Raw genomic sequence first — 22,317 nt, 5'->3', positions numbered from 1 at the left:
AGTCTAATTCCTGGCATCTGTAAAGATTCTGGACAACGGCAAGAACAAGCAACAGTAAATTCTGAAATGGCCATAGACTGTCTTGATTCGTGTTAGTGACTGCTGGTGATTTATGCCAATTTTATCAATCACCTCCATGGCACCTGAGGCACAAACTGTATCACATGTGTAAATATCTGTATAAGCTCTATTGATTTAATCTCTGCTGCTCAGGCGTTGGCCTAAACAGAAATGGATCAGGTTGCTAGGAGCTGCAAAGGTATGGTTTTACCAGTCTAATTCTTGGCATCTCTAAAGATTCTGGCCATCGGTGAGAACAAGCAGCAGTGAATTCTGAAACAAACAGACTCGTTTTGATTTGTACTCTTAGCTGCTGGTAATTTATGTCAATTTAATACATTTAAAAGTTCAACGTCCACTGTTCAAACTATGGCTATGCACAGATACATTCCCTGGAGCCCTAACAATGTAACCTGTCAATAGGGCAAGATGGCCATTTATAGCAGGAGCTAGAAAGGTTTCATCTCATGTTACAGTGAGGGTTGGGGGTGGCGAAGAAAATTACCAATACCATATGTCATTGAAAACAGGAGGAGCTGTGCTGCCTAGCTAACTTACAATTAGTGCAGCAACTAAGGGGTCAGTTATGTTGGAAACAGATGGAATTCCTTGACAAGGTTTGTAGGAGGAGGGGCGGGTAAAGGTCGGTCGAGCTGGGAAAGGAGCTGGGGTTAGGTCTACAGTTCATCATGTTGTTGGTAACTTTGCAGGTTCGTTCTATTTTTATTGGACTCTTACGAGCAGGAGAGGGGCACTAGAAAGAGGGATGAAGTAGAGCAGTACAGCAGCAGGCCAGCGAGAGAGTACAGGACAGAGGGGAGAGAGCAGGCGAGCAGCGTAAGAGAACCATACACTTGCCTTGAGGAGACTGAATGAGAGATACAGGCGAAGAGGAAAGAAAGGAATCTGAAAAAATAAAAAGGACAGAAGAATGATCATCATAGAAGAGGAAGAAAAGAAGTCCTGTCCACTGAACCCATTCAAAGAAAGGCAGTCAAATCAAAAGAAAACAAGAGTTATCTTATCCAGCTTTAACAACTCTACATGCTATACAAAACCACTTCAAAAAATAAAGACCAGAAAATACTGATGTTAATAGAGTTGCCTCATGCATATGCTCTCATTGTTAACTTCAGTAAACATACAATAACTTTAACACATGCACTTATATTTACTATGCAGGCAAGTTTCATTAGAAAGCACTTCCACTAAAAGCACACCTCACTTTGCTTTAGTGTTGCAATGAGCAAACAGAAGTGCTTCCAACAAATCAACTACAACCAAAAGACCACCAGTTCTTCTTTAATACTCCCATGGTTTATGTTGCTACAGTAAAAACCAGCAGGGCCAAAAGATTTCATCTACAATATATGGCCTTAACTATGTGTCCAACACCCCAGTGTGGAAGAACTTGACTGGCCTGCAAACACAGAGCCCTGACCTTAACCCCACCCAACACCTTCTGGGATGAACTGGAGTGCTGACCTGTGAACCTGACCTTATCACCCAACCTTACTAATGCTCTTGTGGCTGAATGGGAGCAAATCCCTGCAACCAGAATCCAACATCTGATGTAAAGCCTGAAACCAGAAGAGTGCAGTCAGGAATGTTACAGTCCTCATACTCCTGGTAAAGGAGCAAGCAACCATTTTCCATTTCATGTTTGAGCACACTACATCCTCGAGGTGTCATGGTCAAGGGGATGCCATTAGCAGTTCACACCTCATTCTCCTTTGTCATCAGACTGGTTGGGAATGCCAGGAGAAAAATACCTTGAGCCATGGGTAAAGACTGAAGATGTGTGAGAGTTTCAGGTTTGCTAAAGGAGGTGGGGCGTCTCCCTTCAGTCTCTACAGGCTGGGCAGGTTGGTGTTGGTGTGCCCTTGCAGTGCAGCATTCCATCTCTCAGATTCACATGGCTGTTGCCCTACTAACACGCCACACCTTTACTCTTCAACTACAATGCAAACCCAAAATCTCACTTGTGATTTCACATCTGAAAGAAGCAAATTCGTGAGGGCTGAATTCAGAAGGCTGCAAGCAGATGCTAGTCCCTTAAAAATATATGTATATACAAGACATCCTTGGGCACATTAAAATTAAAAATATGCTTAAATGTCATGGTTCATCAAAAAACACTTTCACTATTGACAAAACTGCACATACATATCAGATTGGGATATTTTCTGTACAAAGGCACAATCTGACCAATGTGAAGCTGTGGAAATGAAACAAAAACACACAAACATACAGATCTGAAGAGGACGACACACAACTTGAGTGCATGTGATGGTGTTCTGAACACAGCAGAGAGAGACAAAAACCAAGCTGGATATATGGAGAACTGACTAAACACATTAGAAATTAGAATGTCTAACAACCGGTATGCAGCCAGAGGAGAGGAGTATAAAAGAGCTGCTGGATCAGTCAATAAACAAGCTGAAAGCAAAACATCTATGACTAGGGTTGGGTACCGTTCATAATTGAACCGATACAGTACCGGTACCGGTATCTGGAATTCGGTACCGGTACCAAATGGTACCTTATTTCGGTACCTTTTAACCCTATGGGCCCTAGGCCTTTTTGGGGTATTTTTACTGCCTTTACTTTTAAGCTCATATCACAGTCATTATAAAGGCTACATACACATGCTGTATCTTGTTTTTTTCCAGGACAATCTGGGCTAACCAGATGTGCCGTCATTTCATGTTCTTCTATGTGCCTGTATTTTATATAAATTTTTATATCAATGGAAAAAAAAAATCTGTGTGCCTAAATTCTTACATTTCTACATGTATCTCAGCATAGCAAGTTGGAAAAAGACATATTCTACCATATATGAAGAGGGGAGACTCTCTGGAATCTGGCAATATAAGAACCATGATGCTGGGACATTCTGTCACTTCACAGTTATCCAAAACATGTGGTTTGTGCCAGGCGGACATGTTTGCCAGTATTTTTTCATTATTGCAAGAAATTCCATTGACTCATTCACAAGTCAAAAATGTGTTTTATCTGAAAGAAACAATCAATATTTACATCTAAGATAATAGAAAAATAGTCAACCAAGTGCATTGATGTCCTCCAAGATAATATTTGTTTTTCAGTTTCAGTTATATATTGGGGAGACATTTTGGGCATTGGTGGGGGGGCACGTGTCCCCCTCAATGTATATGGTGACTACGGCCCTGTCATGCATGCATAATTAGGCTACAGTTGTCTGGGTGCGCAAAGGTGAAGTGGCTGGTCTTGTCATACAAAGTTTGATGGAGTGTCAACTGGATAATATGGAGATATTTGCATCTTGAAAGCCGGACTACAAATGTGGATAGACAGGGAGAAACACACACAAGCCTAAGATGTGGTAAGATACAATATTCCTCACTATATGAAGTGACTGATAACAAGATCTGTATAATGGATTGTAAAGAAATTCGTCAAATTTTTATTTTGTAGACAACTGATCTGTATTTAGAGCGTGATGGGATGACAGCACAATGATGTGTGTGGTCCTGCACTTTCATGTGATATACGTGGCATTTCTGTGCGAGCCTGCGTTCGCGAGTAATCCATCCAAGAGTAATGTGTGTGCAAAGCTGTATGAAAGCTCTGTTATACATCATTTTATTGTAATTTTTCGCTGTGAAAACATTGGATTACCGACAAGTGCAAGCAAGTGCTTGTCGGAAAGCTACAATTCTGCTGTTTCCGCTGATAGGCGTGGCTTCTTGCTATGACGCACGGTCATGGAGAAAATCCACAGAGAAGAACGGGTGTGAATTTGTACGCACTATGCGTCGTTCGGGCCCATAGTCTAAACTTCTCAGTTTCAACATTTTATTGAGAACATTTAGGAACAGTGCTGCATGTTAACTTTTGTCTGCACATTGTTTTTGTTGCCATTGTCATGCGCTCTCGCTCCGCCTCCACCTCCACCTCAGGTACCAAAATTTGGCACCGTTTCATTTTAAGTGAATCGGTACTTGGTAGTACCGACGTGAATCGGTACCAAGTACAAAAAGTACCGAGTTTCAGTACCCAACCCTATCTATGACGTCCCCCCTGTGAAGTTTTTCTGATTGTTCTCCATTTACAATCCCAGCAGACACAAAATAATGGCAGCATCCACTGGTGTTATTTCTTGCCACTGCAGGAGTCCAACATTCATTCTCCTTTAAGGTTAGGTTTCTATATACATCTATAGTTTCTCGAAAATTATCTGCCATTTTAACTGCTAGATGCCTCACTTTCTTACGACAACAGGATGCCAACTTAGTTGGTAGTGTCTACTGAGTGGTGGGGTACAAGTGACGAACAGCCAGTTGACCAGAGCTTTTTAGCTAAGAAATTAAGCTTAAGAGATCCAAGTCTGTGGGCCACACACCCAAAAATAATGAGCTTAAAGAGGCTGGACAGGGGGCAGCAGCAAAATGTATTTTGGCCACTTAAATAAAGGCTCACCTTTAAAAAAATAAAATACAAAATCAATCAATAACTGTGTACACTATAGAGTATGTCTACCGCTTTACCTTACTGCCCTTTCCAACGGGGAAGCCCTTAATGGCTTCAGTTCCCCATCCATGCTCTAATGAAAGTCACCAGACTACATTGAGAAAAACAGTCATTTTAGCTCAGTGGACATGGGGCTACTGGGCTCCTGCTGCCTCAATCAGTTAATCTGTGTTTTTGTGTGACTTTGGTGAGTCCGTACTAACCTTTAAAATGCCCAAGTCACACAATAACACAAACTAACAAAGTGATTGAGGCAGAGGCAGAGGCAGAGGCAGAGGCAGCAGCAGACCAGCTGCTCCTCCGTTCAGGGATGTTAAATTACCATTTTTGTATGGAGTCTGGCTCGGGATAGAGCAATATAATAGTTTAAGATTTCCATCAGAAATCACTGTTTGACAGTAAGCTAAAGTGGTGAAAATATTCTAAATATAGTGTACACTTTAAGTGATATTGATTTTTTAGGTGGGTAAAATACAGTATGTCAGCTACCCCCTGTCCACAACAGTACGTTGCTTAGCTTCTGTGTCAGTAATCCTGCCTGCTTCTCCAAACTGGGGGCATACTGACTGACATCTACTGCATGTAATACACAGGTAACGGCCAAGTTCCTCATACAACCCTACTTAAAAAAAAAAAAAATTCAAACTATTCCTTTAATATATAAATGGTAATGTAGATTTAAGCTATATCCAATTGTACAAATGGTCATTTTTGGAGTCTTGAACAAGGATTAGACTACCTTCATGCAGCTACAGTGTACATTTCAAATACTACAATTCTTCTGTGTTTAAACTGCCATGGGCAGACACGAGTAAGGAGTCAGCTTTGCCACTGGCCTCTGGCTTCTTAGGCTCATCTCCTAGTGGAAGTGATGGTGCAGGGTGGGTCTCCTGCCATTCCTGCCATTTCTGCCCTGCTGCTTTATCCTGTACTGTCCACCCCTGAGGGCTATCCGATTGCCTCCTGTGACCTCAGTGATATGGTCCACTCAAGCAGGGAGTGGAGGGAGGAGGGTTGACTTGGCAAGAAAAGTGCAGAGGGAGAGGGAGGCTGAAAGAACTCCGTGTTCCTTAAGGCTTTGCTGGTGTGCTTCACTTTCAAGTGGTTTACAGTGAGCAGCACCTCTTGGTTAATGAACCAAAAGCATTTTCAAATCACTAAAACATGAGTTCATTAAACAGCATTGATAAGAATGATACAAAATGAATGAAATAAATGAATCATACCCCTGCATGTAACCAATTATTTTCAGGCAGATTACAGGTTTAAAAAAGAAATGTGTGTTAAATAGTAAAGCTGTGCATTGCTAAGTTTGGGATACTACTGCTAATTACAGTCATTGGAATCATGTTAACTCATCAAAATGGTAAAGTGTTATGTAAACTTTACCAGAGCAGAGGAAAGGAACATAATTCTCCCCTTTCATCAGTGAACACTCTCTGAGAGGCAATAAATCAAAAGGCGGGGTCTGATGTCCCCAGTAAAGGTTAGACTGGTCATATTAAAACATTCCTATGAGGACATATGAGCACAGAAACAACTAAACAGCTAACTACACTTATCAAACTGCGAGTGGAGGATTACTGTTAGGTGTCTGATGCTGCAACAATCTGTTACTAAGTCTAAAGTACCTTTTACAAAAAAAGCACTGTTTAGATTACATGTAATGCTGCAATACAGAGACTGATTCAAAGGCTAACTTCCCTGAACATCTGATGCAATGTAGTTTGAGAAATGAGGTCCTCATTTTGAAGTGTGCCACTTCCTTTGTGACTCGTGTCACTCATCAGTGTGCAAGTCAAGTGAAATGGGCCCAGCCTCAGACAGAGGCTGGAAAGGCAGGCCAGGCCATCTGGTAGCTGTGACGTCCTCAGACTGAAAAATAAACCTAGTGTAGTTTACTATACTACATTAAAGCCCGAGTAATATGGACAGAAGCACATCTTTGACATAAAGACTACATGTCAGCTATGTGGCAATGTCTCAGGATAATTCAGTATTCAGTAGTAGTATTTCCAGAATCATGGAAATGTACAGAATTGCACCACCATACTCATGTCAACATGTCCTCTTTCTGAGATAGATTGTTTTTAATCGACTAATTATTTCTAGTTTTCGTCTTGGGTGTGTTTTAATTATGTTTATTTTCATTGCAAATCAGCACTTCCTATAGATGTTTCAGATTAAATGCCACTGGCTAGTCTTAATGTGCAAGAAGTGGTGAGTATAACTGACAGTAGTGTACGGGTTAACTTTGGTACTTTTCAACCTGGACCCTGTTTTCCCATGTTTTTGTGTGTAAATAACTGTAGGGAACAATTTTTGAAATTCATCCAGTATTGAGCTAGAGTGCTACACCTAGCAGTAGTGAAACAGGCTACACTGTAAAGTCAATGGGCAATATGCACCATCAATTTACGTCCATTAAAAGTGCATGTTTTTGCCACTCACAGTTGGACTGTTGTTATAAGTGTCTGATAAAATTATGGTAAGGATCCCTATAGAGATAAACCTTTTTGGTAAAGAGTAAGATCCTTTTAGTTTGACCAGACACAGCTCTAAAGTTGCTATTGCCTAACCCACCAGACTCCATTTCAATAAACAGTAATTTTAGCATTGTAAAATATACTTCTTTCAAAGTCCACAGAAACAAAATAAAATTCACAAAAACCGTCTTGGTTTGTCTTTCCACAGCTTCAACAATTGCTATCTTTTGTTTGGTTGAAATAAACTTAATTCCCCCAGTTAGATGTAAAAACATGATGGCTCTATAGATGCTAAAATTACTGTTTATTTAAATGGTGTCTGGTGACTTTGGTAACAGTAATTGTGGGGCTGTTTCTCTGTTAATAATAAAGGATATTTCCTCTTTAAAAGGTCCATCTTTGTATGGATCCTTTCAATAATGTGATCAGACACTAAAAATAACAACCTGAGCCTGTCAGTGGCAAAAACAAGCACTTACAGTGGATGTACATTTGCGCCACTGTGAATATTCCCAAAGTGGTTACATTGCGGCCTGTTTCTCTGCTGCCAGCTGCAGCCCTCTTGCTCAACACTGGACCAATTAAAAAAATTATTATTCTCATTAGTCACTTAGACACATGGGAAAATAGGGTCAAAAAAAACAAAAAAAACCTAAGTTCTTTAACTATGATATAATAAACCTGGTGAATTTAAAACTGTTGTTTTAGTTTTTAACAAACAGCAAATTAAAAACAGGGGCAGAGAAGAGAATGGGGAGGCTACTTTCTAAAATTTGCTAAAAATATACCTATCCAGCAGGAAAAATTTAGGCTCAACAATGTCTCTTCAATATGAGCCTGCTTCCAAGTAAAGGCCTGTATGTCTTTGCAGCTAATAAAAGCTACTCTTTGAAAAGGAAACAATGCAGATGTTTCACTGAGCTTAACTACTGTCATTTAACTATTTTACATTTTCATCCTGTAATAACATCATAGTTCCTGGCTGCCTAAACACAATCATAACATTATTTACAGATGAATTTATAATATATAAAATATTTGCTGTTGATTTCACAATATATCACTTTGTGGGTTTTATTTAAAATGAAAATGAGTCCATAAAATACAGATATTTCTCTAACATTTCTTAAAATATAAAAGTTAAAAAAGTGACATTCATTGGCAACCCTTGCAAAAGTATTTCCGAGTAGGAGGATCACATCTGTGAGCACTGTCTTTCTATATGTCACCGATGCAGACTGAGTAGGCCCCAAAGCCTATATTTTGAAGTGACTCAGCAGTGCTGTAATGACTAAGGTTTGCAGAAGGCAAAGTCTGTTATCTGTCACTGAATGCTTGAGTTTGGTCAGGGCCGCCAGAAAACTATTCATTTTAACAGCTGTGTTTTCTGGAGGATACCTTAAAAATCACAGACAAAAACTAGCTCTAACAGAAGCTCACAAAAAGCTCTGCCTTTGTCGATTATGCCACAACTGTATGAACCCCCTCTGTATTTTATTAAACCTAAAACCAATGTGCTATATAAAACTATCTTGTATCAAATATTAGTAAGAACCTAAATTTCCAAACTTGCTTGTGGTTGCTAACTGTATGGGACAAAGTGGAGCCATCCATAATTACTTATAAGACTAAATTATAATTATAATAGAATATAATTTAGTCATTGTTGTCATGAGTTCTTAATCACATCACATGACTTAAAGCAAGGCAGGAATTGTTGTCCAAAATGCTTTCTCATATGAATTTGTGTAATTCCTCTGGTGTCCCAGCAGATTTAGACTTATTTAATTTTTGCTTCCTCTCCTTCGTGGTATCAACTTCAAGACCAAATCAAAACTCAGCCTTGCATCATGTGCCACACCCTGCCACATCCAGTTGACGCCCATGACCACATGTGCTGTAATTCCTCAAAGCCTACAATCCTCCTGATTAACAGAACATGGCTTTGAAGGATTTTCAAATGGCTGAGATGTAGTGACTGATTGAACCACGGGGTTCAAATCAGACAGCTTAACACACACCAACATAAACTCGCTCACTGAGGCTACACACACTCACTGATTGTGAAGCTGCCACTCCCTTGTGCACAATAACCTGTCAATAAGGCCCTGGGAGACAACACAGTTCCTTTGTTTTAATTAGGCTCGTCTAGACTGTGGAACCTGAACACCTAAAAGCATTCAAAAACTGGTGGTGGTGGTGATAGTTATTAGACAAAAGTGAATGTTGGTACTAAGTAAATGTTTTGTTCTGGGCCTGTTAATATTATCAAGACATTGAAAACAATAAGGGCAATGTGCCTTTAAGAGGTCCTCCCTTCACTGGCAGTTGCCCAGTAACAATGCATCTGCAGTGCAGAGCATCGCAACATTTAGCACCGATAACGCTTTGTCACCCCAAAGCTTATTGTGAAAACTGCCAATTAATCTCAATTTACTTATAAACAAATACACATCACGTAGAGTATGATGTAAGACTACATTAACAGTCATTCGGATATAGATTTCAATTCGGCTCACATCATATGTACCAACAAGCATGTATTTTAATAACATTTCTTTGTTTTGTATTTTCACAAAGTAACGTTAGCCCTGCTAATCACGTAGTCTCCTTTATTGTTAGATATAATCATGCTGCTCAGTAGCTGCCAGCGTCCACCCATAATTCTGTGTTTAACTGCTTAGTTGACCGAATATATACTGTTGGGTAAATGTCTTACCTCATGCTTTACAACAATGGCTATAGACTGTGGCTGACGCTTATCAACAAGCGCATTTTAAATTGACAGACTGACAAAAAGAGGTTTTGCGTGGCGTTATCGCCATAAAAGACCACGGCATGTACCAGGGGCAGGCCAAAGCTACACAGGGCATGATTGGTAGCTGTGTGCCCGGATAAGTTCACTACCACAGGTGTTTCCCATTACAGCTTAAACAAGCTTAGACAACCAGGCACAGGTCAACAACAGACACAATACAGGAGAAAGGTTTCGGTATCACAGTAGCCACTGTTGAATTATTGCGTTATGGACTTGACGTAAACCTATGAAATTATTAATGCTGTAAATAAATACGAAACACCTATGGTTTAATCGTAATTAATGGTAAAACACTCACTTACAATTGACCTTTGACTAGCTAACTTAACGTCAGGCTATTTCTTACCGGACAGCTTTGATTCTTTGGCAGCAGAATTTTGTCCATCGGCAAACCCTTGCGACGATGATATCTGGGCGGACTGAGTCATTGGATCCATTTTACTGTAGTTTCAAAGCAACTGCACAAAGGCGGTAAAATGTCTGTCGTTTCAATGACAATGTTCGTATATACTGTCCTTTGAAGACGTTTATATCGTCTGACTTTCCTCAAATCTTCCCCAAGAGCGGGACTCGGATCCGCACCTTAACGCAACGTCCGAGCACTGACAGATAAGCAGAGATGGAGGGAAACAAGGCGGACTAATGGAGGAGGGGAAAAACATGTCGGGTGAGAGGCGTTCAAGGTCTCCGCTCAGGCTCCGATATCTCAACTTCAACCTGATAAACAGGACTTTTATCTGCGTTCAAGTACAATACCACAAAACCATCAAACTATTTTAATCAACATGGCTCATCGACTTTACCTCTATCCTCTCTGTCTTTTAAAATATATTCTTATATCAATAAAATCTGACGGTTCTAGTCGGAATCTGTCATTTTATTGTGAAGTTCATAATCGATGTAAAGATATTCGACAGCAATTGAAGGCAGCAAGAGGAATATTCCTGAACACAGGCACCATGTTATACCTGCTTTGAACCAAATTGGGATTTTGTTTTTCGGCCATTGTAGATTGCAACATACGAATTTTGAGTAAATTCTACCAAAATATTGCGTCTGATAATTATGGCATAAATATTTATGGGGTAGAATATATAAACTCGTGTGATGAGCTGTTAGTAACAAAGCCAGCCATAGCCGCAGTGACAAAATTGTTTTGAATAATGATGTAGATGTATTGACTTCACGGGTACAGTACAGTTTCACTAAACTGTGGGTTTTATTGTAGCTTATTTTCCATTATGTAATGCTTACCTTTGTTCTATATTGTGGCAATAAATCACATAACTGAATTATGCTGCCCTCTACTGGTGGTGTTGACGAGTAACATACTACGAACTACATTTCCCAGCATACATGAGAGTAAAACGTGTACGCCGTGCTGAAGATCTACAACCATAGGGATGGGCCTAACGGCGTTCAACTGCGCTTGACAGCGACCGACATGTCGTTATGAGATCCGCTCCGTTACGCAGACGTAGAGCCTGGTGGCACACAGCAAGTGACTATCGGGCAGACTGAACTGCGCGGCAAAAGAAGGGGGACACAAACAAAAACATGTGGCTGAGGCTGTGAGAAAACGGGTACGTATTCTCTTACACATTGGTCACATTTTGCGTTGAGAAGTGCTTAGAGCGAGTCGGTGTTGCGGCATACTGTGGCGATATGTTTCGCGAGAGTGTTAGGGACATAAGCGTTATCCAAAAGTGGTGAGTTCAGCTAACTAGCGGCTCGTTAGCCTGTTAGCCGCTTCTGACAACAGTCGTCATTCAGCCATCTGCTCCCGAGCTGTTTACATCAGTGTGTGGCTCACTTTGTGGTTCGGGATACTTCCGTAACGTTACTTTATCTCACTTATTTAAATAACACAATATTCATTCAATAAACTAACACCGATAGCAACCTGAAGTGGGTAACGTTTGCTAACTTAACTTAGTAAAGTTAGCCAGTTAGCCTACACTAGCTAACCAGGCGTGCACATTGATTCATCAAATGGAGTATTTCGGTCTGTTCTGAAAGACGGTAAGTATTGGTGATGTTGCAGAGACATTTCGGCGTATCAATCGGACTCACGAGCCTCGGAGAGCTCCTATTAGCCGCTTTGAATTGACTGTAGCTCCGTCTGTAGCAGTAGAAGTGCCCCGCCCACCAAAGCGCCATATAGTCCATGTTAGCGGCATTGATGTAACCAGCGTTATGCAACGAGTCAAGCTGCGCGGCTGTGGGTCACTGTCTGGCTTTATCTCTTATTTGTTTAGCGTGCGGCAGGTACAATTACACGGGCTAAATTATTATTTCCGACATTTTTAACGAGGTGTTTAATAATGCCGATAGGTCTCCGTACAACTCCGAAAAATATATACGACATAAAGTGTTGCTTTGCTTACAACACAAAGTGACGCATTTCTTTTTAACGTATAATAGAATAAAATTATTTATGAAAAAATAATATTACGTTTTTCGTATGCAAAATAAAATGCTTTTTTTTTTACAGTCAGCTTTTAAAAAAGGAAGTATAAATATGTTGTAATGAGGAATTATAAGTCTGGCAATATTCAGTATTTACTGGCCAACAAATCTCACATCCAGACCCAAACCAATAATCACTGTAGCTGTTAATAAGTATTAAATGTGTATCCAGCTCTGATATGTCTTATCCTTTGTGCCATAGAGCCCAATTGTTTTCCAAAAACTATTATAAGACATAAAGGTGAGCCAATCTGTTGCACTGGGTGACATGTTCCTTCATTTCCATAAACACACACTCTGTAGTTTATTTTGATTTAATCTCACCTACACTGTCCTGCTGTCCAATATACTTACAAGATGTGGATAAATCCACTACTGTAAATAGTCCACAACAAATAGTCAAGACAGCTTTATTTGTATGGCACACATACACTGGGGCAATTCAAAGTGCTTTACAGATCAATAAGATTTAGATTTATTTTACAATATAACAGTAAAGACGAAAAAGATATAAAAGGTAAAATACATAAAATCCCCCTGTTTAAGTAACGTTTGCTAAATATTTTCAAACTTTAAACTGCATCAGTGTGTGATATTGATGTGAAGTTGATCTGACTGTTGTGTAACATTCAGTACTGCAGGTGAGGAGAGCATCTGAGTTGACTGCCAGTGGACATTATGGGTTTACACTCAGCCCAGAAGAAGCACTTCCCCTTACGGGGGATCGATGGTGTGGTTCAGCTGTTCGACGCTGAGCTCCGCAAGTCTGAGCCAGACCTAGCCCTTCTCTCCCTGGTCCTGGGATTCGTTGAGCACTTCCTAGCTGTGAACCGGGTCATCCCCATGAACGTTCCTGGGGTGCGGTTTGAACCACTGGAGCCGGACTGCCCCAACTCCTGCTTCCCCACAGTGGAGCTGGGTATGATTTCTGCACTGTATGAACGCTTCACAGCCCAGATACGCGGTGCGGTGGACCTGTCCCAGTACCGGAGGACAGCTGCAGGGTCCAGCAGGGAGCTGGTAAAGAAAGTCTCAGATGTGATCTGGAACAGTCTGAGCCGCTCTTACTTCAAGGACCGGGCCCACATCCAGTCCCTCTTCAGTCTCATCACTGGTATGACAAGTATTACAATGAAATGAGTGTTTCTGAAGATGTTTGTTATTGTAAGAATAGACTTGAAAGTAATGATGTCATACTGATAATTAAAGTAATTTGTCACATTTGAACCAGGTACCAAACTGGACAGCTCAGGTGTAGCATTTGCAGTGGTGGCAGCCTGCCAGGTTCTAGGTCTAAAGGATGTCCACCTGGCGCTGTCTGAGGACCACGCCTGGGTGATTTTCAGCAAAAATGGTGAAGAGACAGCTGAGGTCACATGGCACGGAAAGGGTAATGAGGACCGACGAGGACAAACAGTCACAGCAGGAGTCAGTGAGAAGGTGAGGCCGACCTCGGCTTACCTGAAATAATAATGAAATGTTTTCACAGTTCTTAAAGAAACATCCAAACATAGTTTAAATTCAGGATACAAAATAGAATTTAAGTTCAGTTATTTTCTTTTTTAATTTATTTATTTTTGGGGGTTTTTTTGTGTTATGGTGGATGCTTTTCACACTACAGTCATGTCTCAGTTGTGATATCTTGTGCTTCTTTTTCCAACATCTCTAAATAAACATGAAGGTAGCCCTTCTTAGATTTAGATTATGACGGAAAACTGCACAAACAAATTATTCCATGCTTTAGCTTTCAGACAAACAGACTGAAATTATTTTATATTAACATTCCTGTGAACATGTTTGTGTTTCACTCAGAGCTGGCTGTATCTGAAGGGCTCCTACATGAAATGTGACAGAAACATGGAGGTGGCCTTCATGATTTGTGCCATCAACCCTTCACTGGACCTGCACACTGACAGCTCTGAGCTCCTGCAGCTGCAACAGGTGAGCACTGCCACTTGTAGTGTGAAGTGGGTTGTTTCATATCTGCTTTTTTAATCTCCCGGAACACACCACAGTTTTCAGTTTCACAGTAGATGCTAGCGGAAGCGGTGACCTAAATGTCAAAGAGCCAGTCTGACATGGAACAATTTGACTTGCTTGTTATAGACACAGGAAATTTACATGACATTTCTCTTTTGTCCTGCAGTTGGATGCTTGATGTGCCGTTTTCCCTCATGATTACTGATTTCTGCACAATCAGAGCTGTATTTCTTTTTCACAACTTAATTTTTTTCCCCCAGTTAATATCCTACTCATCAGGACATACTGTAATGTGTGGTACTGATTCCCATATAGGATTTATCTGGTCAAACCACCCTAAATAGTTTTGTATTATTCCTTACTCTCAACCATGAAGTTATATGCAATTGTGTAGTTTGGAATGTCAGAATGTAGACCGTTAATAGAGAAATGGAAAGAGACACCTGTAACACCTGAAATTACATATACTCTTAATGTCATGTTATACTCACCACCTGCTGCTCTCACTTGTTTTTTAACATAAATATTATTTCCAATCACTTCTTTGTCGTCTTATTTTAGATTGCTGTTAAGATACCTTAAATGAAAACTTAACACTTCCTGCAGTAGTTTCACATTAAAAGCCTACCAGGAAAAGATAGGGTTATGCCTTTGAGCTAAATGAAAGCTGTTAATGTGAAAGATCTGTGCTGGAAGTGATTCACTGACAGTATCACAGTATCTTTAACAGTGTTAAAGAAACAGTACAGTAGAAGTGACTGAAAACAGTATTTCTTTTAGTGAGGAGAAAGTGTTCTCAGCAGAGTGGTTCATTTTGGGGTTGAGCCAAGTACTTGGGTGAAACGAGTATCTGATTCAGATAATGTACTTTTTAAGGGTGTCAGTTTCGCTTAATTTTAATTCAGTTTTTAAGAAAAAAAGAAGTGTTGCAAATTAAGGCCTGCTCCACAGTCGATGTAAGTAAAGAACCACCACCTGACCATCACTAATAAAGTTTCACATGGTTGAAAACACTTGTGAAATATTGTATATGTTTTACCTGATAACATCATTGGTATATTATCAGTCAGTGTGTTTCTCTTCCTTATCTCTTTGTTTTTCTCCCTGATTAAACAGAAACTCCTGTGGCTGCTGTACGATCGAGGTGATCTGGACAGGTGAGTTTATGTTGATGAAGTTAGTAAAGCCCAGATCAGACCAAAGATTCGCAATGAGGTGAATTGAAACAGGCAGCTACTTGCAGTGCGCTGCTGCAACGTTTTAAAAACCTGTAGGTTCACACCAATGCAACCAGATGAGACAGTATCATCTCTATGCAACAACTCTCTGTACTTCTGATTTCTACCTTTTCAGGCTTATTTTATGGCTGAAAATAATTTGTAGCTTCTTAAAATATGAATGAGGATAGTGATAGTGAGACACTGGCTGCAGCTGCATTTGTAGTAGTGATGAGGCAGTAAAAAAATAGAACATCATCTGATAGACTGTATTCATAATCAATATGCCACAATGATATAAACAACCAGCACCAATTAATCAGTCAATGAGAATGTTTCATGTAAGGGGACACCAGGACACCATTAGGACAGAAACAGAGGGCATGGACAGAGCATCTGCTGCAGCAAGTGAACACATTATTTGCAGTCATTTTGACTTGACCAGCAGACTTCACTACAAGCTGACTGGCTGTTGAGTCTGGTGACGTGCTTTACACTTTAAAGCCAGCTGCTGGCGATTTGACCAGCTGAGTTGCAGGTGACACCATCAGCCGGCTTGAGTCGAGCTCAGACCAGCCAGTTCACACACTGTGGCAACTTTCCATTGCAGCGTTCTAAAATGGTTTTGTCTCGTCACAAATCTTTGGTCTGAACTCGGCTTCTCAGTTTCTATACACTGCCTGTCCACTATGAAGAGTTGATTGTGTAAACATACCTGATTTCACAACCTCCTCCCTTCCTGTACTGTGTTCCAGGTATCCTATGGCCATGGGCACCCTGGCAGACCTTGAAGATCAGGATCCAATCCCAGGCAAAGAGAACCCCTTGAAAATCCACCTCAAGGTCAGTCTTAAGGAGTCTCTTATTTATTTTCAATTTGACAATTGTATGACACAGTCATATAAAAACCAGTATCAGACATGCACTTATAGAAACCAACCAGATGGGGTCAGCTCCACTTTGACTGGTTGTGACTTTTTCACTGAGCGTCATGTATGGTCCCTTCAAAGTTAGACAGCATCATATCATCATACTTTTCTGCCTCAAACTTGATGCAAATGTGACAACAGATTTGTTTTCTGCACTCAAAACTCCCAAGTGTTTCACAAATCTTTATAGATCAGGATGTTAAATAGGAGGTAATTTTTTTTCTGTGCTCTCTCTCACTCTCTCTCAGGCTGTCAGTTCTGCTCAGAAGCACTACAACAACGAGCACATCTACCCCTACATGTACCTGGCTGGCTTCCATTACAGACACAGGGATGTGCGGGAGGCTCTCAAGGCCTGGGCTGAGGCAGCTCAGGTCATGCAGGAGTGAGTTCACACTGCTTTAAACACTAATATGTTGTGTGTAGAATGAATGAGTTTCGTGCTCAGATGGAAATGTGAGGTCGTATTTTCAGTCTGGGAAGATGAGTACACAATATTTTCAGCATTCAAGTACTCGTTTAACGTGTAGAGTCATCACAGCCTAACCTCCCACATGTGAACATGACATTTCTAAAAAAATATTATATCATTGTGGAGCTGCGTTCAGCATATTGCTTCAGTATTGCTGCAGAAACAGCCCCGAAATTGCCATCGCCAAACCCACCAGACTCCATTTAAATAAACAGTAATTTTAGAGTGTGTAGAGCCAGCATATTTTCACATCTAACTGGGTGAATTAAGGGTTCATTTCAACCGAGCTGGAGTTGGTGATTGTTGGAACAGAGGAAAGACAAACCAAGGCATTTTTCGAGTTTTATTTGGTTTCTGCCAACTTTGAAGGAAGTGTGTGTTATGACAAAATTACTGTTTATTTAAATGGTGGGTTTGGCAATGGCTTTTTCTGGTTTAACAAAAAGCATCATACTTAAACAAAAAAGGTCTATTTCTGTAGAGGTACTTTCCATAATGTTGTCAGACACTTAGGATAAAAAATTAATTTATGGGAAAATATAGGATCTAGGTTGAAAAATAATAAAGTTATCCTTTAAACTGATATTCTCAACATTACAGTGAACTATGCTGGTGTTTACAGTAGGGCTGTTGTATTGTAAATCAGAGTATGGTAGTCATCGAGCAGCCTTAGGTGTTATTGCAACAGATCAACACAAGATGGCAGTAAATGCAAAGCTATCTTCCCTGTCTTGTGTGTTGACTACTAACAAAAATTGAAGACAAAATGCATTCACGAGCCGTCTCATCTGAGAGCTAAGTATCAAAGTAAAGTGATGTGACAGCTGAGTTTGAGCTCTGGTTGGGGTTGTTCTCTGTGGTGATTTTCCTCTGACATCAGCCACAACAAAGCCCAGTCCCAGTTCGTTGGAGAGGGTGTGGCAGTCGATCCAGGAAGTGTCCAGCATCCTCACGCTCTCTCCTCCCCTTTAAACACACTGTTCATGAGCTTCAGCTAAAAATACCAGGACTGACCCAGCACACCACACCACACCACACATTCTCTCCCCATCTATCAGCTTCCTTTTCCTGCTCCTCCATTGTTCTTCAATTTCAGCTCGCCCTCTGTGCGCCATCTACAAGAGGGAGTGTGTGTGTGTGTGTGTGTGTTTGTGTGTGTGTGTGTGTGTGTGTTCACAACAGTGGATTCTTTGTAGATTTTGGAGCAAAGTTCACTTGTCTGGACTGTTGGAATGTCACTGGTCAACATTACATCCTGAAAGATATAAAATGATAAAAGAACTCTCTTAATCTGAACTCAGCGCAGTGATATCTTTTGTAACAGAAGAGACACTCAGTAGATGAACAGAAATTTGGCTTGTAACATGACTTTTTCAGTCTTTTCTTCTTCTTTCTCCTCGCTGTTATTTAAAAGTCCTTTACCTCTCACCTGCACTTGCAGCTATAATTATTTCCGTGAGGACGAGGAGATCTACAAGGAGTTCTTTGACATTGCAAACGATGTTATCCCCACTCTGCTAAAGGAGACAGCTGCTGCTGCAGAGAGTCCTGCGGAGGGAGCAGAGGGAGGAGAAGGAGCTGACAAGGCAAGTATTTCCAGCCACAGAGGAGGGCTGCAATCCAGCAGATTACACTTTCAGATCTGGTCAGCTTATTTCATTTACAGTTTTTACTGTTTGGGGAGGGGGCTGTCAGTAGGACAAAATACACCTGAGAATCCGACCCTCCCACCTCCTATTAACATGTGATCTGTATCTGGATAAGGTATCTGGATAATGATATCTGCAGCCTACGTATAATGAAACTGTTTGAAGTGGAGATTTGTGTCTCACTGAATAAAAATAGCTTTCAGCACACAAACGTCTCATGTAAAAATAAGTTGTTACTAAATATTTATACCCACTAACTGCCAGATTGTTTAGCTGAATGAACCAAGTGAGAAAGCTTGTTTGTGAATGTATAACTTGTTTAGAGTGACACCACATAGAATATAGTTGACATGTTACAACTGACATGATCAAAATAAAATGATTAAAAAAAAATGTTAAACCTTATGGGAAATACCTTCGTTGCATTTAGTAATGTAAAATCTGTGCGGCTGTTGAAACATCACCAGTATCATGTGACACACACGGACCAGACTGGCATTGTGTCACTTCTAAGGCCGCACCGCCTCTTGGGGAAAGAAATGGGAAAATGTCGAAAAGCTGTTGTGTGGCGGGCTGACCAAAGCTTTCACACTGAGATCTGACGTTACCTTAGGTGGGAGGCCGCTACAGTACAGCAGCATCAGACTGACATCTCCAACTAAATCTCAGCCTAGATTCAACAGTTGGCTGTTCACTGGGGCTGGGTATCATTTAGGTTTTTTCCAATACCGGTCCTGAAACGATACTTTTAAAACAGTACTGACGACGAAATGGTGCCTGAACTGATTATACATGATGTCCAGATATGAAATATTTGCCCACTGTGTTGGGTCATTGATCCACTTGGACCAGGGGAGCCTAGATGGGTGACAGGGATCAACCTTAATCTATTAAGGTAACGTGTACACTCAGGTTCAGGCAAGGTTGCAACAAAATTATTAGGCATGTCTATTGTTTATCAAGAAGCAAATGCATACAGATGTGTCAAAATTATTATCCAAACACAGATCAAACTGCATTGACATCTATCGGATCTTCAGTTTTCTGTCCCCCCCCAAAAGAGGCGTGGCCTTGACATATTGAGACGTACCCAAATGTGCTGGTCTGGTCTATTGGTACATGCAGCTACCTGGCGACTGGAGGTTAAGTTAGCAAGCACTTTGCTTCTCGGCAAATGCCTTGGAATTGTTTAATAGTGTATGGCTGTATCAGGCTGACCAATTTTAAATTACTTATCTAAAGTCATGAAACTGGGGTAAAATATTATGGAAACGTTAGGGAAATATTTTGAAAATTCATTGGTCAAACTGTGTGGGAACCCTGATGAGGTCTAAGTGACATGTACTGTGATTTCAGGAGCAGCCCAAGCAGGCAGCCGCCCTCTCAGCACTCCAGGACCCAGAATGCTTTGCCCACCTGCTGCGTTTCTATGATGGTATCTGCAAATGGGAGGAGGGTAGTCCCACACCGGTCCTTCATGTGGGCTGGGCCACCTACTTGGTCCAGTCTCTGAGCCGCTTTGATGCTCAGGTGAGAAACCCAGAATAGCTCTGCCTTTGTACTTCAACTGGCTGGTGTGTAAATGCTTTGTAGCTAAAAATAAGTGTGGTCTGATTCCAAAGGTGCGTCAGAAGGTGTCGATCATCACCAAAGAGCCAGAGTCCCAGGATGATGACGACCTGTCCAGTGATGACCCCCGGGAAGGCCGCAGACGAGGCCCCAGGAGAGAATCCAAGCTTGATGAGCAGAGCTCTCCTCCTGCTGCTGCTCCCACCTCCCCATCCACCCAGCCTGCAGCAGCTGCAGCAGCCCAGCCCAAGAAGGTGGGAGAGGGCCGCCGTCGCTCCTCCCAGAGCCTGCGAGGCGGAGAGGCTGACGCTAAACCCAAGTCCCCTAGCCCGGATTCTTCTCCCTCATCTCAACAACAGGCATCCCCCTCTCCTGCCGGTCCTGTGGTTACCTTCCAGAGTGAGAAGATGAAGGGCATGAAGGAGCTGCTGTGTGCAGCCAAGGTGAACTCCAGCGCCATCAAGCTGCAGCTCACCGCCCAGTCACAGGTCCAGATGAAGAGGCAGAAGAGCACACCAGCCGGGGATTACTCCATGTCCTTCATGAAGCGCCAGCGCAAGTCACTCTAGACATGTTGATTGTTGTAGGAGTTGTGGAGACTCTGTAGGACATACTGTGAACAGCAGCACGGACACCCGATTAACCTCGCTTTTGTTTGTGAAACTTTTTACCAGTGTTTTCATCCAGAGGTCAAGTTCAGTCAATATCCTCATTGATCCGAGCAATATGACCTGTACACTTGAGTTAAGCACCACATATCAGGTTTGAGCTGAAGGAGTGAAGATTTCATTCTGTTTTTATTTAACTACAGCCAGAGAGAAAAATATTTTCTTGGGAACTGCCTGGTTTGTTAGATTGTAAGCACTCATTCATCATTAGTTTGTGTTTTAATTGGCAGCCAATTGCACACTGACTATTAACTTCTCATTGACTCACGTGGATGTTTGAAGCCAAAGTAATGAGGATGACCAGAATACAACAAACAGATGTGTAAATATTACCTGGTACCATTAGGGACCTGTCCATGACTGAAGCCTTGGAAGTGATTAATTTAGGATAGTTACTGTGTAACATTGTCCACTTCTGCTCTATCAACAGCTTCTTTCTTGCTAGCTCTATGTTGCCTTACTTTGCCTTTGTTCTTTTCTAAAGTAGGTGGCCTATAGTTTGGAGGATAGCTAAGCTAGGCCTATTTCTAATGATTAGAGAAGCCCAGGAAGACCATGCACTGTTGAGACGGAGCCACATTAGGTGGCCCTGCTACATCCTATTTGCTTGATGACTTGTGGTTTTTGTTGTTTTTGTATCTGCAAGTAATAAAGACCTGATGAAAATGCAATGTGTTGAATCTGATGATATGTAAGTGCACATGTTCATAGGTTACTGAGCTGTAAGAAGCTGTAAAAATGTCCATCTGATCAAGGTGTTTTCAGCTTGGATGCTAGTGGGTGTGCCATTTTCTATGTTCAGCAGAGAAGCAGGTCTCCTCCTCTTCAGGTATCTTCATCGTCATTATATAAACTAGAATTCCTGTCTCCCAGTTGTATGCCTTTGCAAACCAGTCAAGTTAAAGTTAGACTTTACATCCATGTCTGTGTAGACCCATGGGTGCAGATCCCGGGGGGGACGGGGGGGACATGTCCCCCCCCCCCCAATTCTGAAAAACACAAATTGTCCCCCCCCAATTCTAAATAGCTTAAATGATTGAAATTGAACAAATGTATACAGTAGTCCTATATACTGGGAGAAAGGGAAGATGATGAGGAGAAATGGGAATCCGTGAGAGGCGAGAGATGAGAACGTGAGTGGACATAACATGCCTGAGACCCTGAAACTAGAAGTAGCATTAACTAACAGCGAAGCAGTGAAAAGGAGGGTGATGGCTGGTTCCATGTACTACTGGCTGTTAAAGAGAAATAAACAGTAAAGGTAAGCATATGATTCTCTTTGTAGTGCTTTTTGAATGACTTGGTGATGGTGATGAGCCTCTATGAAATCGTGAAATACGCTGGCAATCTCAAGCGCTCTGTGGGCATGATTTGCATGCGTGCAATTAAAAAAAAATCACAACTGATTGTGTCCCCCCCAAACTTGTCATCAGATCTGCACCCATGTGTAGACCCATATGTAGCCATGACAGTTTACAGTGCTTCAGA

General features: G+C 41.3%; 2 protein-coding genes across 4 annotated transcripts in view; one reads left to right on the top strand and one right to left on the bottom strand.

Moving 5' to 3' along the window:
* Positions 1-10,522, bottom strand: part of rtn3 (reticulon 3) — a 42,966-nt gene extending 32,444 nt beyond the window's left edge. The window contains exons 1-2 of one of the 3 annotated variants that reach the window (XM_033651974.2): positions 10,223-10,522; positions 919-966 (exon numbers count right to left, since the gene is read on the bottom strand). In XM_033651974.2, coding sequence (XP_033507865.2) covers positions 919-966; positions 10,223-10,313 — 139 coding nt within the window. In that variant the 5' untranslated portion in view covers positions 10,314-10,522. The remainder of the gene's footprint in view (positions 1-918; positions 967-10,222) is intronic. The other 2 variants (XM_033651976.2, XM_033651977.2) reach the window with 2 other exon arrangements.
* An 800-nt stretch (positions 10,523-11,322) lies between these two features.
* On the top strand, positions 11,323-21,500 carry men1 (multiple endocrine neoplasia I). The gene is made up of 10 exons (XM_033610342.2): positions 11,323-11,459; positions 12,979-13,459; positions 13,577-13,785; positions 14,158-14,286; positions 15,442-15,482; positions 16,298-16,385; positions 16,720-16,856; positions 18,385-18,529; positions 19,949-20,122; positions 20,215-21,500. The coding sequence occupies exons 2-10, from the start codon at positions 13,024-13,026 to the stop codon at positions 20,728-20,730; spliced, it is 1,875 nt and encodes a 624-aa protein (XP_033466233.1). The 5' UTR covers positions 11,323-11,459; positions 12,979-13,023; the 3' UTR covers positions 20,731-21,500.
* The last annotated feature ends 817 nt before the right edge of the window (positions 21,501-22,317 follow it).

Source organism: Epinephelus lanceolatus, chromosome 22, assembly GCF_041903045.1.
Source record: "Epinephelus lanceolatus isolate andai-2023 chromosome 22, ASM4190304v1, whole genome shotgun sequence".
Classification (NCBI taxonomy): domain Eukaryota; kingdom Metazoa; phylum Chordata; class Actinopteri; order Perciformes; family Serranidae; genus Epinephelus; species Epinephelus lanceolatus.
The sequence above is the reverse complement of the archived record's forward strand: the minus strand, read 5'-3'. Positions and strand labels throughout refer to the sequence as shown.

Bases quoted from the DNA above. Each gene is read 5' to 3' on its own strand.
- men1 (XM_033610342.2), top strand. From the start codon at position 13,024: ATGGGTTTACACTCAGCCCAGAAGAAGCACTTCCCCTTACGGGGGATC. The intron at 15,483-16,297 runs GTGAGTTTATGT...ACTGTGTTCCAG, and splicing joins GATCGAGGTGATCTGGACAG to GTATCCTATGGCCATGGGCA. The intron at 16,386-16,719 runs GTCAGTCTTAAG...ACTCTCTCTCAG, and splicing joins CCTTGAAAATCCACCTCAAG to GCTGTCAGTTCTGCTCAGAA.